Raw genomic sequence first — 13,837 nt, forward strand, 5'->3', positions numbered from 1 at the left:
AGTTATAAAGACAATCATCAAAAGAATCCCCAAATACTGAGAAATCATCCATGAATACCTCTAGAAATTCTCCAACCATGTCTGAAAAGATAGCCATCATACATCTTTGAAAAGTTGGAGGGGCATTACATAGCCCGAATGACACCCTTGTGAAGGCAAAAGTACCATAAGGACAAGTGAAAGTAGTCTTGTGTTGATCTTCGGGAGCAACTATTATCTGATTATAGCCAGAGTACCCATCAAGAAAACAATAATACTCTCGTCCAGCCAGTCTATCCAACATCTGATCAACAAAGGGAAATGGAAACTGATCCTTTCTGGTGGCTTTGTTCAGCTTCCGATAATCAATACAAATTCTCCAACCGGTGACTGTTCTCGTAGGTATCAACTCGTTATTTTCATTTTTTTATCACCGTGAATCCACCCTTTTTAGGCACACACTGAACTGGGCTCACCCATGCACTATCCGAGATTGGATAAATAATTCAACCATCTAACCATTTAATTACCTCTTTCTTCACCACTTCCTTCATAATAGGATTCAATCTGCGCTGGCCTTCAATTGAACCTTTGGCACCATCTTCTAACAAGATTTTATGCATGCAAATAGAAGGGCTAATACCTTTGATATCTGCAATACTCCTCCCAATAGCTTTCTTGTGATTCTTCAGAAGCTCAACCAATTTCTCTTCTTGAGCAAGAGATAATTTAGCAGAGATAATAACAGGCAAAGTGGAAGAAGGTCCCAAATAAGCATATTTCAAGTGAGAAGGAAGAGCCCTTAGTTCTAACTCTGATGGTTCATCAGTTGATGACTTAGGAGTCTTGAACTCCCTTGACGACAAATCCAATGACTAAAAGCGTCCCCTAGTTCTTGTAACCTGTGAATTAACTTCCAACCAAGCTAAGAGTTCAACATTATCATCTCCCTCTTGAGAAGCATTCAATATTAATTGCTCCAAAGGATCGTGAGAAGAATTAAAGTCTAATTTATCAGAAATTAGCTCATCAAATAAAGTGATAGCTGAGCAATCTTCTACATCATCAGAATATTTCATTGCTTTAAAGACATTAAAAGTCACCTTTTCTTCTTGAACCCTCATAGTTAGCTCTCAGTTTTGCACATCTATGAGAGTTCTTCCGGTAGCAAGAAATGGTCTTCCCAAGATAATGGGAACCTCTCGATCAGCTTCATAGTCCAACACGATGAAATCAGCAGGAAATATGAACTTGTCTACTTTGACCAGAACATCTTCAATCTTTCCCTCTGGATGAGCAAGAGATCTATCAGCTAGTTGAAGAGTGACAGTAGTAGGCCGAACTTCTCCAATCCCCAATTTTCTGAACACCGACATAGGCATCAAGTTTATGCTAGCTCCCAAATCACATAATGCCATCCCACAATAAGAGTCACTAATAGTGCAAGGAATAGTGAAACTCCCTGGATCTTTCATCTTTGTAGGCAATTTATGTTGCAAGAATGAGCTACACTCCTTCGTTAGAGCTACAATTTCAAACTCCCCCAGCCTTCTCTTCTTTGTAAGAATGTCCTTCATGAATTTCACATAGTTGGGCATCTGCTCAAGAGCTTCTACAAGAGGAATATTGATGTGAAGTTGCTTCAAGACATCAAGAAATTTCTTGAACTGAACATCATGTTTTTGCTTTTGGAACCGCTGAGGATATGGAGGTTGTGGGTGAATGTGTGATTTTTCAGAAGAAGCCTTTGGTGGAGATACCTTGTCATTCTCGATTTCCTTACCTTCAGAATTTTCCTCATTGCCACTCAGTTCAACAGAATCATCCTGTTTAGAGTCAGTAGTAGCGTTCCCCAATACTTTTCCGTTCTTCAATGTCATGGCCTTACAATGTTCATTCCCAACACCCTTAGGCTTTTCGGTGTCGCTAGGGAGAGTACCATGTGGTCCATTCCTCAACTCATTAGCTAGTTGCCCAGCCTGATTCTCTAAGTTTCGTAAGGATGCCGCTTGACTTTGGACCAGAGCTTTAGTTTGAGATCTACTAGCTTCATTCTTGATGATGTACTCCTTCAACATATTTTCAAGTGAATTAGACTGAGGTGCTTGTTGAGAAAATCCAGGTGGAAAATTGGACTTTACGTTGCCATTTGAAGTTCCAGAATTTGCCCCTTGATTGCTCCAAGAAAAATTAGGATGTTGCCTCCATGACTGATTGTAAGTATTCGAGTAAGGGCCACCCTTGTTTTGATTTCCCATGTAAAAGACAGATTCCGGATTTGAAGGACAACTATCATAAGTATGAGCCTCGCCACAAAATACACAAGAAACATTCTTGGTTTGATTAATCTGTGAACTGAGGGATTGCTCCTTAGATTGATTATTGCCCATGCTCAGATTCTTGAGCACATGCTCCATAGATGCTAGTTAAGCCTTCATCGAAGTTATAGAGTCTGTTGTGAGAGGAATTGATACAACAACCCCAGAACCGTATAGCACAATTATAGGGATATCTGTTACAACTACGAAAATCACGGTTAGCTCTTAGGGGCTACCGTTTACATAAACTAAAGAAAACAAATGTGTTTAAGGGCTGAGCTTGCAAAGAACCAAGCAACGAGGCCGGAATTATGGAATTCCGTCCTGCAATTGCCCGGAAATGTACATCACAAAGGTTACATGAGCCTCTCTTTAGACTGTAGAACTCGTGAGTTTATGAATCCGAAATTCGTCCCTTTGCAAGGTGCCTACATACCCTATATTTATAGGGATCAAGCCCATGTAGTTCTCGATTTAGGACTCTGAAGAGATAAGCTCTTATCCCCTCTAGTTTAGGATAAAACAGTCTTCTTTCAGTAGTTATCTAGCGGCATCCCACTCCAAGTTGGTCACTTGAAGCCTTCATTTTGCATGTATATCCGAATATCCTTGAATTATCTCCCCTTGACCGTCATTATCTCCATAATAGATGTATTTATCCCTTAATTTGCAGATAAATGATAGCTGATATACTCCCAATCCACCTCCAACTCGTCCTCCTAGAAACAAGGAAGAAGAGTCATGCTTGGAGTCTGCCTGCCGTTCTGCCCAGGCGGAGGAAGCCCTACCAGCGGCATCCCCTAACTGCAGCCCTGTAGCTGCAAGCCAGGATGCACTTAGCGGTAACCCCTAGCAGCGGTAACCGCTAAAGCGCCTTCAGGTGCAACCCCATTCTGATGGCAGTCTTCATTGTGCTTCCAATGCAAGTCCATATACCTCCTCGTATGCCTCCAATGATTCACCCAGCCATGGTGAAGCCCATTATCCTTAACCAGATGATTCCAATAAGCCCAAATAAAGCCCAAATAATATGATGGGCTATAAAATAAGCCCAGGGAGATTTTATGGCACAACAACTACCCCGCGGTTCCTTGAAGTATTAAATACGAGAGGAACCTAAGAACGGTAACCCTCAACCATCCAGCTGCAAGCCCTTAAATTATGTTAGAGGTTAATCGTAAATTATTTCTAAGCTTACGTAGGCGCAGCCTGGTGTAAGAAACAAGAAATAATTCAGATATACTTCCCACGCATAATTATAAAACCAATTATATTAATTCACTGCAACCATCACAAGCCTTGAGTATTTGTTCCCAAAATAATTAAAATTATCTTCCAAAAATATGCTTTGAGCTTCCGCAATTTTTACTCCACCTTTTCAGTTTCCCGCATGTGTCACGTCAGCTTGTGATAAGGCTGATCCCAAAGATTTCGGGGTTTAATTTAAATTCAAATTGATTTGAATTGTAACAGAAAATCCCTTATTAGGTGGTGCAACCGTAGAGTCCTAGCATGCCTCTACCTCTTCAGCCACCCACCTAGGCCTCGGGAACCCCTGGCTCATCAAAGCTACCTGCACGCCAAGCCAGTCACGGCACGCCACCTGGCGTAGCTGTTCCCCACTTCCCACTGCTATATACACACACACACACACACCAAGCCTCACTCTTCTTTTCTTTTATCTCTTAAACACTTCACTTCATACTCTCTCTTCCGACCGAAGCACTTCCAGGCGCAACTTGCTCTTTCTCTCCGGCGTTTTCTTCTCTGACTTTCACCGACCTCCGACCAAAGGTATGCCTTCTTACTTTCGTCTTCGTCTTTCATCACATTTTCACCATGTCTGCAACTAAATGTTTATATGATCCACGCTCGATTTTCATTTTTTCTTTTTGACTGTTCATCTCGGCTTGCGCGCACACACCCACATTTGCCTCGCTTAATGTTATTATGTCAGATTGAACTACCAATTTGCTCTGCATGTTAGTATAATTGATTGCACACATTAATCTTTTGAATGTGCACACACCACTGGCTTCAATCGACTTCGATTAGGCCCTGTTTATTTTCCGACTAGGTTATCGCCCTCGGCGTTGTTGCGTTGCTTTGAAGCCATGATCGTAGCCCTAGATTGTAAACCCTAGGTTCCCAATCGCCTCCAGGGGGAAACCCCTCTTTTACAATCGAACCCTTTTTCATGCCCTTTAGATGCTTTGAATGTGTTGTTATGTGATTTACTTGCTATACTTGTTTAGCTTGTAGCCTAGTGCATTTATTAGATGTTGGTTGTTGTGGTTGAGGTTAAGGTTAGGATCAGGCTTCCCGCTCTGGGTCCCTTATTAGGCAACCCGGAGAAGAAGAACCGTCACTCGTGGCCTGTGCCACTTCCTTTGAGGGAGGTAGTCCCCTCATACCTTAGGGCTCCAACTGAAGCCTTTTCATTTCTCATTCACACCCGTAGGGCTCCACCTTCGCAGCCCAGTCTTCCGCAGACCCTTTTCCTTTTCTGTTCTTTTTCTTTCGACCCCTTCACCTCCTGTTGTGTCCTCTGTTAACCCATCATTTCCTCTTGTAGATGTCTCAAGGATCAATGTCTCCTCACTCGTCCCAATCTGCTACCAGCAAGGCTCCCGCTGTCGTGGTTGACACGGGATATTCCTTTAGCCTAGACCTTCAACCTGCCCGGCCAAGCTCAGGAGTTAGCTCCAGAACTCGCTCCAGGCACAGCTTGGTGGTGAAGGAGCTCAACTGGACCGCCTCCGAGTCTAGCCAGGCGGATGGGACTCCGGGCCTCCCGCTGGACCCTGCTGCTGAAGCCCTCGAGGGGAACCCCGAGGAGGCTGAACGGGAGGCCGAGGCTTCCGTGGAGGTGATCGAGCCTCCAGCTGTAGTCCTGGCCTGCGAGTACATGGACTCCATCATGACTCCTGCTCGCCTGCAGTCCCTCTTGGAGTCCTGCAACCCTGGTTGCACCCTGGGGATTCCAATGCCAAGAGAGAGGTGACACCGCTTCGACACCCTCAAGCCGGGCCCTGACTATCTGTAGGAACAATCGGACCTTGGCCCTGCGTTTTATGATATTAATTAAAAGTTCGAACAGAATATTAACCTTAATCGCTACGGCGCAAGCGATTCAAATCCACGTCTTCTACTGTATTCCCTGATTCTCCCTGGACGAAGTGTGGCCTTCGATCTCCCAAGGTGTGCCTCTCCTTAAAGCTTCGAAAACCCAAAACCCTAGCTGTCTCCTTGAGAAAAACGTCTGCCTCTCTCAAACTCTAGGATGAATTCGTTTTGGTGTGTCTTTCAGTTTTAGGAGAACGAGAATATATATAGGCTACAGTAGGGATCATGGAACATTAGGTCAGGCCTTCCAATGACATTCCGGGCCAGGCCCAATATCATTAAATATTAATTCAATCCACTAAAGAGTTAATATTTGCACTACCTTTCCTAATTCTGTAAATTAATAATTTAATTCGGCTCCCATATTAATTGCTTATAAATTTCCCATGTTTAAGATATGGCATGTCCATTAATTAAATTAATTTCTGACAATTAATTTTATTAATTTTTTTTATCCTTGATCATCCACTCAACCTTATAATTATGCAAGAACAAATCTGCCTGCAGGACTAAAGCATAATTATCTTTATGAGCTTTCAAGAGGACATCATCACCCGAATATATTTTTCGGACACGGTTTCCTTCTATAGTCAATATCCCACTCTGTATATAATGTCATTGCCCAATACATAAATTCGTAATTTAAAATAAATTACTTAATTTATGAGTCAAGGCATGTGCATTAAATACAAGTGTCAATCACTATATCCGGATTAAGAACTTAAGCATTAATAACATCATAGAATCTTAGTTCTTTATTGTCAGAATTAAAGAAACAATTATTCTACTATTTTGATCCCGTTCAATATACACAAAGTATATAAGTATTATTCAATAGTCAAGATAAACCATTTCCAAATAATACTTCAGCCGTTCCAGTGGCTTGTCCAACACCACCTCGACTGTGAACCTCTATTATATTATATAAGGAGTCTGACAATCTAATCTTCTGCTATCCCATTTGATACTAGATTGTCTACAATATATAATATACAGACAATGTGAAAACATGCATTGAAGATTCTCAAATAATTGTTATATACTTCAAACGAATATTTCAGTATAACCCTAACAATCTCCCACTTATACTCAAGATATTCTTTGAGTATATCAGTGTCTATTACAAGCAATCCACTACCAACTATAATAACTATGTGACCAAGTATCTGACTCCTATCGCTTCCACATGCTCCTGAAAAGCCTTAGCTGGTAAGCTCTTCGTGAAAGGATCTGCCCGGTTATCCTTCGATGTTATGTCAGTCACAATGATATCTCCTCGCTTAACGAACTGTCGTATGAGGTGATACTTACGCTCTATGTGTTTCGCTGCCTTATGGGCCCGTGGTTCCTTGGTATTCGCCACAGCACCAGTGTTATCACAATAAATCGTGATCTGCTGTGGCAGATTAGGAACCACATCTAAATCCAGCAGGAAGATTCGGAACCATATAGCCTCTTTGGCTGCCTCAGAGGCTGCCATATATTCGGCTTCCATGGTTGAGTCTGCGATGCATTTCTGCTTCACACTCCTCCATATTACGGCTCCACCTCCCAAAGTAAAAACACATCCCGAGGTGGACTTTCTCTTATCCTTATCTGTGTGGAAATCCGAATCGGTATATCCCAGAGGCAATAAATCAGAGGACTTGTAAACCAACATATACTCTTTAGTCCTTCGCAGGTACTTGAGTATTGCTTTTACAGCACTCCAATGTTCCTGTCCTGGGTTTTACTGGTATCTGCTAACCATGCCCACGGCAAAGCAGATATCAGGCCTCGTACATAACATTGCATACATTAGGCTCCCACACGCCGAGGCATAAGGAACTGCTTTCATGTTCTCTATCTCCTTAGGTGTCGAAGGACACTGCCTCTTTGATAGAGTAACTCCATGTCTGAAGGGTAAATTACCCTTCTTGGAGTCCTGCATGTTAAAACGAGCTAATACGTCATCTATGTAGGGCTCCTGAGATAAATCCAACATCCTTTTCTTGCGATCCCTTATAAGTTTGATCCCAAGGATGTATGCTGCTTCACCTAAGTCCTTCATTTCAAATTGTTTGAACAACCATGCCTTTATTGAAGACAACATCTTAACATTGTTTCCAATGAGTAAAATGTCATCAACATAAAGCACTAGAAAAACCACTGCATTTCCCTCACATCTCTTATACCCGCATGCTTCGCTTGGACATTGATCAAATCCATACGACTGGACTGCCTGATCAAAGCGAATGTTCCAATACCTAGAAGCTTGTTTAAGTCCATAAATAGACCTCTTCAGCTTACATACAAGATGCTCTTGGCCTTCTTTAATGAATCCCTCTGGTTGCTGCATATAGATGGTTTCCTTAAGATTTTCATTAAGGAAAGCTGTCTTGACATCCATTTGCCAAATCTCATAATCGAGATGAGCTGCTATAGATAAAAGAATACGGATTGACTTAAGCATGACTACTAGCGAAAAGGTTTCCTCATAATCGATAACTTCTTTTTGAGTATACCCTTTCCCAACAAGTCTTGCTTTCCAGGCTTTCACCTTTTTGTCTGATCCCCTCTTTTTCTTGTAGACCCACTTACATCCAATAGGTTTTACACCTTTGGGTGGTTCCACGAGCTCCCAGACCTGATTAGAATACATTGATTCCATCTCAGAATCCATTGCCTTTTGCCAAAGACTTGCATCTTTGTCTTGTATTGCCTCTTCGTATGTCCGGGGATCATCTTCATGTTCACCAGAGACCAAGTCCGAAGACTCCCCCAAAAACATGAATCTGTCGGGCTGTCGAACAACCCTCCCACTACGACGAGGAACAGGTGCGATATTAGTAACCGGTTGCACAGTCTGCTGTGGTTGTTCTACTTGTACTACAGGTTCATTATTCGTCCCTCCCCCTAATTCCTCTAAAACGATACTACTCATGGGTTTGTGATTCATTATATAGTCTTCCTCTAAGAATCTTGCATTGGTGCTAACAGTGACATCCCGATCCTTAGGACTATAAAATAAATAACCTTTTGTTCCCATGGGGTAGCCTACAAACAGCTTTACTTCTGTACGAGATTCTAGCTTAGTCGCGTTCTTGTTCAGCACATGTGCTGGACAGCCCCATATTCGAATGTGTCTCAGACTCGGTTTGTCCCCGGTCCACAATTCTAAAGGGGTTTTAGGAACCGACTTAGAAGGTACTAAGTTCAGAAGATAAGCTGCTGTCTCTAAGGCATGTCCCCAAAACGACTTGGGTAAATCCGAATAACTCATCATCGATCTAACACTCTCTAAAAGAGTCCGGTTCCTTCTCTCTGCTACACCGTTCTGCTGGGGTGTGCCTGGTGCAGTCAACTGGGATTCTATCCCATTCTCTGATAAATATTCCCTGAATTCCCCAAGCAAGTATTCGCCACCACGATCTGATCGTAGTGACTTGACACTTTTATTATGTCGCTTCTCCGTTTTAGCTTTGTACTCTTTGAACTTATCAAAGCACTCAGACTCACGGCGCAACAAATAAACGTACCCATATCTAGAATAATCGTCAATGAAAGTGACGAAATACTCATAACCACCTCTTGCTTGGATATTCATGGGTCCACATAAATCAGAGTGAACCAATCCTAACACTTCTTTGGCTCTATTCCCCTTTGCCTTGAAAGGCCTATTGGTCATTTTACCTTCCAAGCAGGATTCACAAACTGGAAATGGCTCCACTGCCAATGAGCCTAAAGGCCCGTCTACTACCAGTCTTTGAATCCTCCTCAAGTTAATATGACCTAATCTCAAGTGCCAAAGATATGTTTGGTTCAAACTAGAAGGTTCCTTTCTTTTATTAGAGGTAGAAAATGTGTTGTTCAATACCCTATGTTGTAGTTGCAGTGCGGGTTGACTAGGATTAATTATATACAAATTGTCTTGCAATGTACCAGAACATATAATCCGTTTATTCATCATAATAGAAACATTACGATCCAAACAAACATTATAACCATCCATAGCAAGTTTAGAAACCGAAATCAAATTCCTTCTAAAAGAAGGTACATAAAGACAATTGTTCAAAATAAAAATCCTATCAGAACCAAAAGATAAATGAATAACTCCTACTGCAACTACTGCTACTTTCGTAGCATCTCCCATGAAAACGTAGATCTCACCATCTCTAAGCATTCTGGATTGCTGGAACCCCTGCATAGAGTTACAAACATTATCAGTGGCTCCAGTATCTACACACCAAGTGGTCATAGATATAGCTGCTATAAATGTTTCTGTAACTAGAGAAAGAGATATACCAGTATTGCTTGTCTTCTTAGGAAGAGGACAATCCTTTTTCCAGTGACCCGACTGCTTGCACCGGTAGCACTTTCCCTTAGACTTTTTCACACCACCTTGAACTCCCACTGCCTTCACAGCTTGTTGTGTCTGAGCCTTTTTCTTCTTCTTATTGCCTTTCGACTTAGAGGAAGAACCTTTCTCAGCCACATTCACCTGAACACTCTGGCGAAATAATCCTTCAGCTGCCTGAAGTTCTGTCAGCAGTTCCGCAAGACTATACTGCCTCTTGTTCATGTTGTAATTCAAGCGGAACTGCTCAAAACTTTTGGGCAAGCTCATAAGGACAATGTCAATCTGGGTTTCCCCGTCAAGCTCAGCACCAAGGATCTCTATCTCATTCAGATGTGACATCATCTTGAGAACATGATCCCTTACAGGTGTACCTTCAGCCATCTGAGTGTTCATTAAAGCCTTCATGGCTACTTGCCTAGCAGCCCTATTCTGATCTCCAAAAAGTTTCTTGAGATTAAAGAGCATATCCGAAGCAGTGGCCATAGCCTGATGCTGATGCTGCAAAACACCCGACATTGCTGCCAGAATGTAACATCGCGACATCTCATCAGCCTTTATCCACCGCTTATAATACTCTTTCTCCTCATCAGGAGCATCAGCAGCGGGCTGCTCAGGCTTGGGTTCATAAGTGCAAAACTTGTACTCCTCAGCAGTCAACACAATGTCCAAATTACGTTTCCATTCAATATAGTTAGGTCCGGTAAGTTTGTTATCCTTAAGTATGGTGAACAGTGGATTAAAGCCCATTTTATCCTGAAAATCATACATGAAAAAATCACATTACACATAAAGAAGGGTGCATTAAAATTAAGACCTATTGGTTCCTCTAACAATTATTAAAATTAAATGCACTAACGTTTAAACACCATAAGTTTCTGGTACGTCACGATGGGTGACATGTATACCACCTAAATTTGTTTAAACGTTACTTCGGTCTTATTACTAAACAATAAGCCACGTTGGGGTGGTCTATATTATTTTTCATAGCTAAGTGTATACCATCATCAAATATTAAATTATCCGAAACCTATGGAACTTGGTACGCCACGATGGGCGGCATGTATACCTTCCAATATTCTTTGAATAGAATACTTCAATTCAATATTCGTGTCTGGTTTGACTTCTAGGCGGTGGAGGAGTCACATCGATCTCACTTAATACCCTAAGCCTTAGAAATCGCCCCAAATCAGAGATAAAGAAAATTCGTATCTATTCGTATTAATTTAAGAAGTTTGTTCTAGTAATATCTATAACATTCTAGACACCATAAATTACATGCCACGATGGGTGACCTATACATAATTTATATTCGTCTTTATGTTAAATTACATACAAACAATGATGGAGACCATAGGATTTAATGTCATATTAGCTCCCTCTCCCACTTAGAATTTACTTTGAGGATTTTAATCTAGATGCATCGCCCTATGTTAGTTCTTCGAAGTCCACATGCATACTATCATGGTCATAGCAACACAAAGAACACATAACATGGCAGCATACTATCACGATTGAAGCATTAATGAAAAACATCCCTATGTCCATGTCATACTAGCATGCACTATTATGGCATAACAACAAAGACAAGAAACACATAATAACAATAATCAAGGATTATGTAAATCATAATAAAACACATCCACTATTATGGCCCCAGAAAAATCAGCTTCGAATTCATCCTTCGAAAGATTCTAGAAAACTTCGAGTCCCCGTTTGGAGGCCTAAACGGCCTCAGAATACCTCGAAAAATTCCGAAAAACAGACTCGAAATCCCTTCCGTAATAGTTTTGGTGTGTCTTTCAGCTTCAGGAGAACCAAAATATATATAGGCTATAGTAGGGATCATGGACCATTAGGTCAGGCCTTCCAATGACATTCCGGGCCAGGCCCAATGTCATTAAATATTAATTCAATCCACTAAAGAATTAATATTTGCACTACCTTTCTAAATTCCGTAAATTAATTATTTAATTCGGCTCCCATATTAATTGCTTATAAATTCCCCATGTTTAAGATATCGCATGTCCATTAATTAAATAAATTTCTGACAATTAATTTAATGAATATCTTTTATCCTTGATCATCCACTCAACCTTATAATTATGCAAGAACAAATCTGCCTGCAGGACTAAAGCATAATTATCTTTATGAGCTTTCAAGGGGACATCATCACCCGAATATATTTTTCGGACACGGTTTCCTTTTATAGTCAATATCCCACTTTGTATATAATGCCATTGCCCAATAGATAAATTCGTAATTTAAAATAAATTACTTAACTTATGAGTCAAGGCATGTGCATTAAATACAAGTGTCAATCACTATATCCGGATTAAAAACCTAAGCAATAATAACTTCGTAGAATCTTAGTTCTTTATTGTCAGAATTAAAGAAACAATTATTCTACTATTTTGATCCCGTTCAATATACACAAGGTATATAAGTATTATTCAATAGTCCAGATATACTATTTCCAAATAATACTTCAGTCGTTCCAATGGTTTGTCTAACACCATTTAGACTGTGAACCTTTATTATATTATATAAGGTACTCGACAACCTAATCTTCTGCTATCCCATTTGATACTAGATTGTCTACAATATATAATATACAGACAATGTGAAAACATGCATTCAAGATTTTCAAATAATTGTTATATACTTCAAACGGATATTTCAGTATAACCCTAACACTATCCCAAGGCCGTGCTCTCCGCCCAGTTCTTTAGGCTGGGCTTGTCTCTCCCCCTCCATCCTTTCATCCTGGAGGTCTTGGACTTCTATGAGGTCTCCCACATGTAGCTCACCCCCAACTCCTACCGCATGGCGGTCTGCCTCTACATCCTCTACGACATCCACCATGGGGTGAGGATGTCTGCCTTGGAGCTGGGCTGGTTCTTCCAGCTGAAACTCACTGGGAGGACCCAGGGTTCTTCTACCTCACTGCATGGAATACCCACCATAAAAAGGGCATCAAGGGCAACCGCCAGTCGATGTCGAACTGGCAGAAGCTCTTCGTTTACTGCTACGACTGCCCAGTCTATAGAAAGGACTTCAACCTCTTCCCCAGTAAGCCAATTTTCCCCTTGTCCACTGTCCGGTTTAGCTTTTTAGGTTTCCCATTTAGTTTCCTTATACTTGTGTTTGTTGTAGCATGTGCTGGGGATTTCCACCAAATTGGGTGATGGCTCCAGCTTGCTAACTCCAGAGAACCTGGAGGGGCTCGGTTTCTCCACTACGGTGGTTGATGCATCCCCCGTTGATGAGGGGGGTGCAGATGTGGAGGCAACGGGAAGCCCAGGTTTCCTCTTAGCTTGCACCTTTGAACTTGTCTTCCTTATATGATATTTGCCTTGTAGATTTACTGCCATATATGCCATGCATGCCTTATAACCTTTTACGCCACCTATTTTGGTTGCACTCTTTCATATTCTTATTAACAATTGCATAGTTTCTGATTGTCTCTCTTTGTTTCCTCCTACAGATATGGCTGCCAACATTCCCCGTTTTGTCAAGCGCTCCACCAAGTATGAGGATTCGTTTGGGGAAGCCTCCGGCTCCCAGGCCCCTATTCCTGCGAAGCCTATCTCCCAGCTTCCTTCTCCTTCTCTAGAGCAGAAGAAGACCTCCTCCGGGGGTCGCAAGCGGGACCCCTCTAAGACTGCTAAGGCGGGGTCTTCAGCTGAAGGCCGTACAAGCAAGAAGCCCAGGTTAACCCTAGCCCGCAGCTCTCCCGCTTCCTCTTCCTTCCAAAAGACTCAGCTCTTTCAGCGGATGCTCTCTGATCAGGTCCCCAAGGCCACAATTCGGGAGTGGGACAGGCTTTCGATAGCCTACCAAAAGACTCAGCTCTTTCAGCGGATGCTCTCTGAGCAGGTTAGGGCTGACCTGGCTTCCGCCACCAAAGAGAGGGACGCCTACCGAAAGGCCAACCTAAAGTTTAAGGAAGCGGAAGCCAAGGCTCAGCAGCTAAAGGAGAAGTAGGACATGATAATGAGGGGGCTTGAGGAGGAGGTCGACGGCCTGCGGAGGCAGGTCAAGGAGCTTGAGTTGCAAGTGAAAGGCCTCCAGGACG

At 41.9% G+C, this 13,837-nt stretch overlaps 1 protein-coding gene across 1 annotated transcript; it reads right to left on the reverse strand.

Moving 5' to 3' along the window:
• Window positions 1-1,112: 1,112 nt before the first annotated feature.
• LOC108203384 (uncharacterized) lies at window positions 1,113-2,396 on the reverse strand. The gene has a single exon (XM_017372297.2). It carries the CDS (start codon window positions 2,394-2,396, stop codon window positions 1,113-1,115), a length of 1,284 nt encoding a protein of 427 aa, XP_017227786.2.
• Window positions 2,397-13,837: the final 11,441 nt, after the last annotated feature.

The sequence above is a fragment of the Daucus carota genome, chromosome 4, assembly GCF_001625215.2.
Source record: "Daucus carota subsp. sativus chromosome 4, DH1 v3.0, whole genome shotgun sequence".
In the NCBI taxonomy this organism is placed as follows: Eukaryota; Viridiplantae; Streptophyta; class Magnoliopsida; order Apiales; family Apiaceae; genus Daucus; species Daucus carota.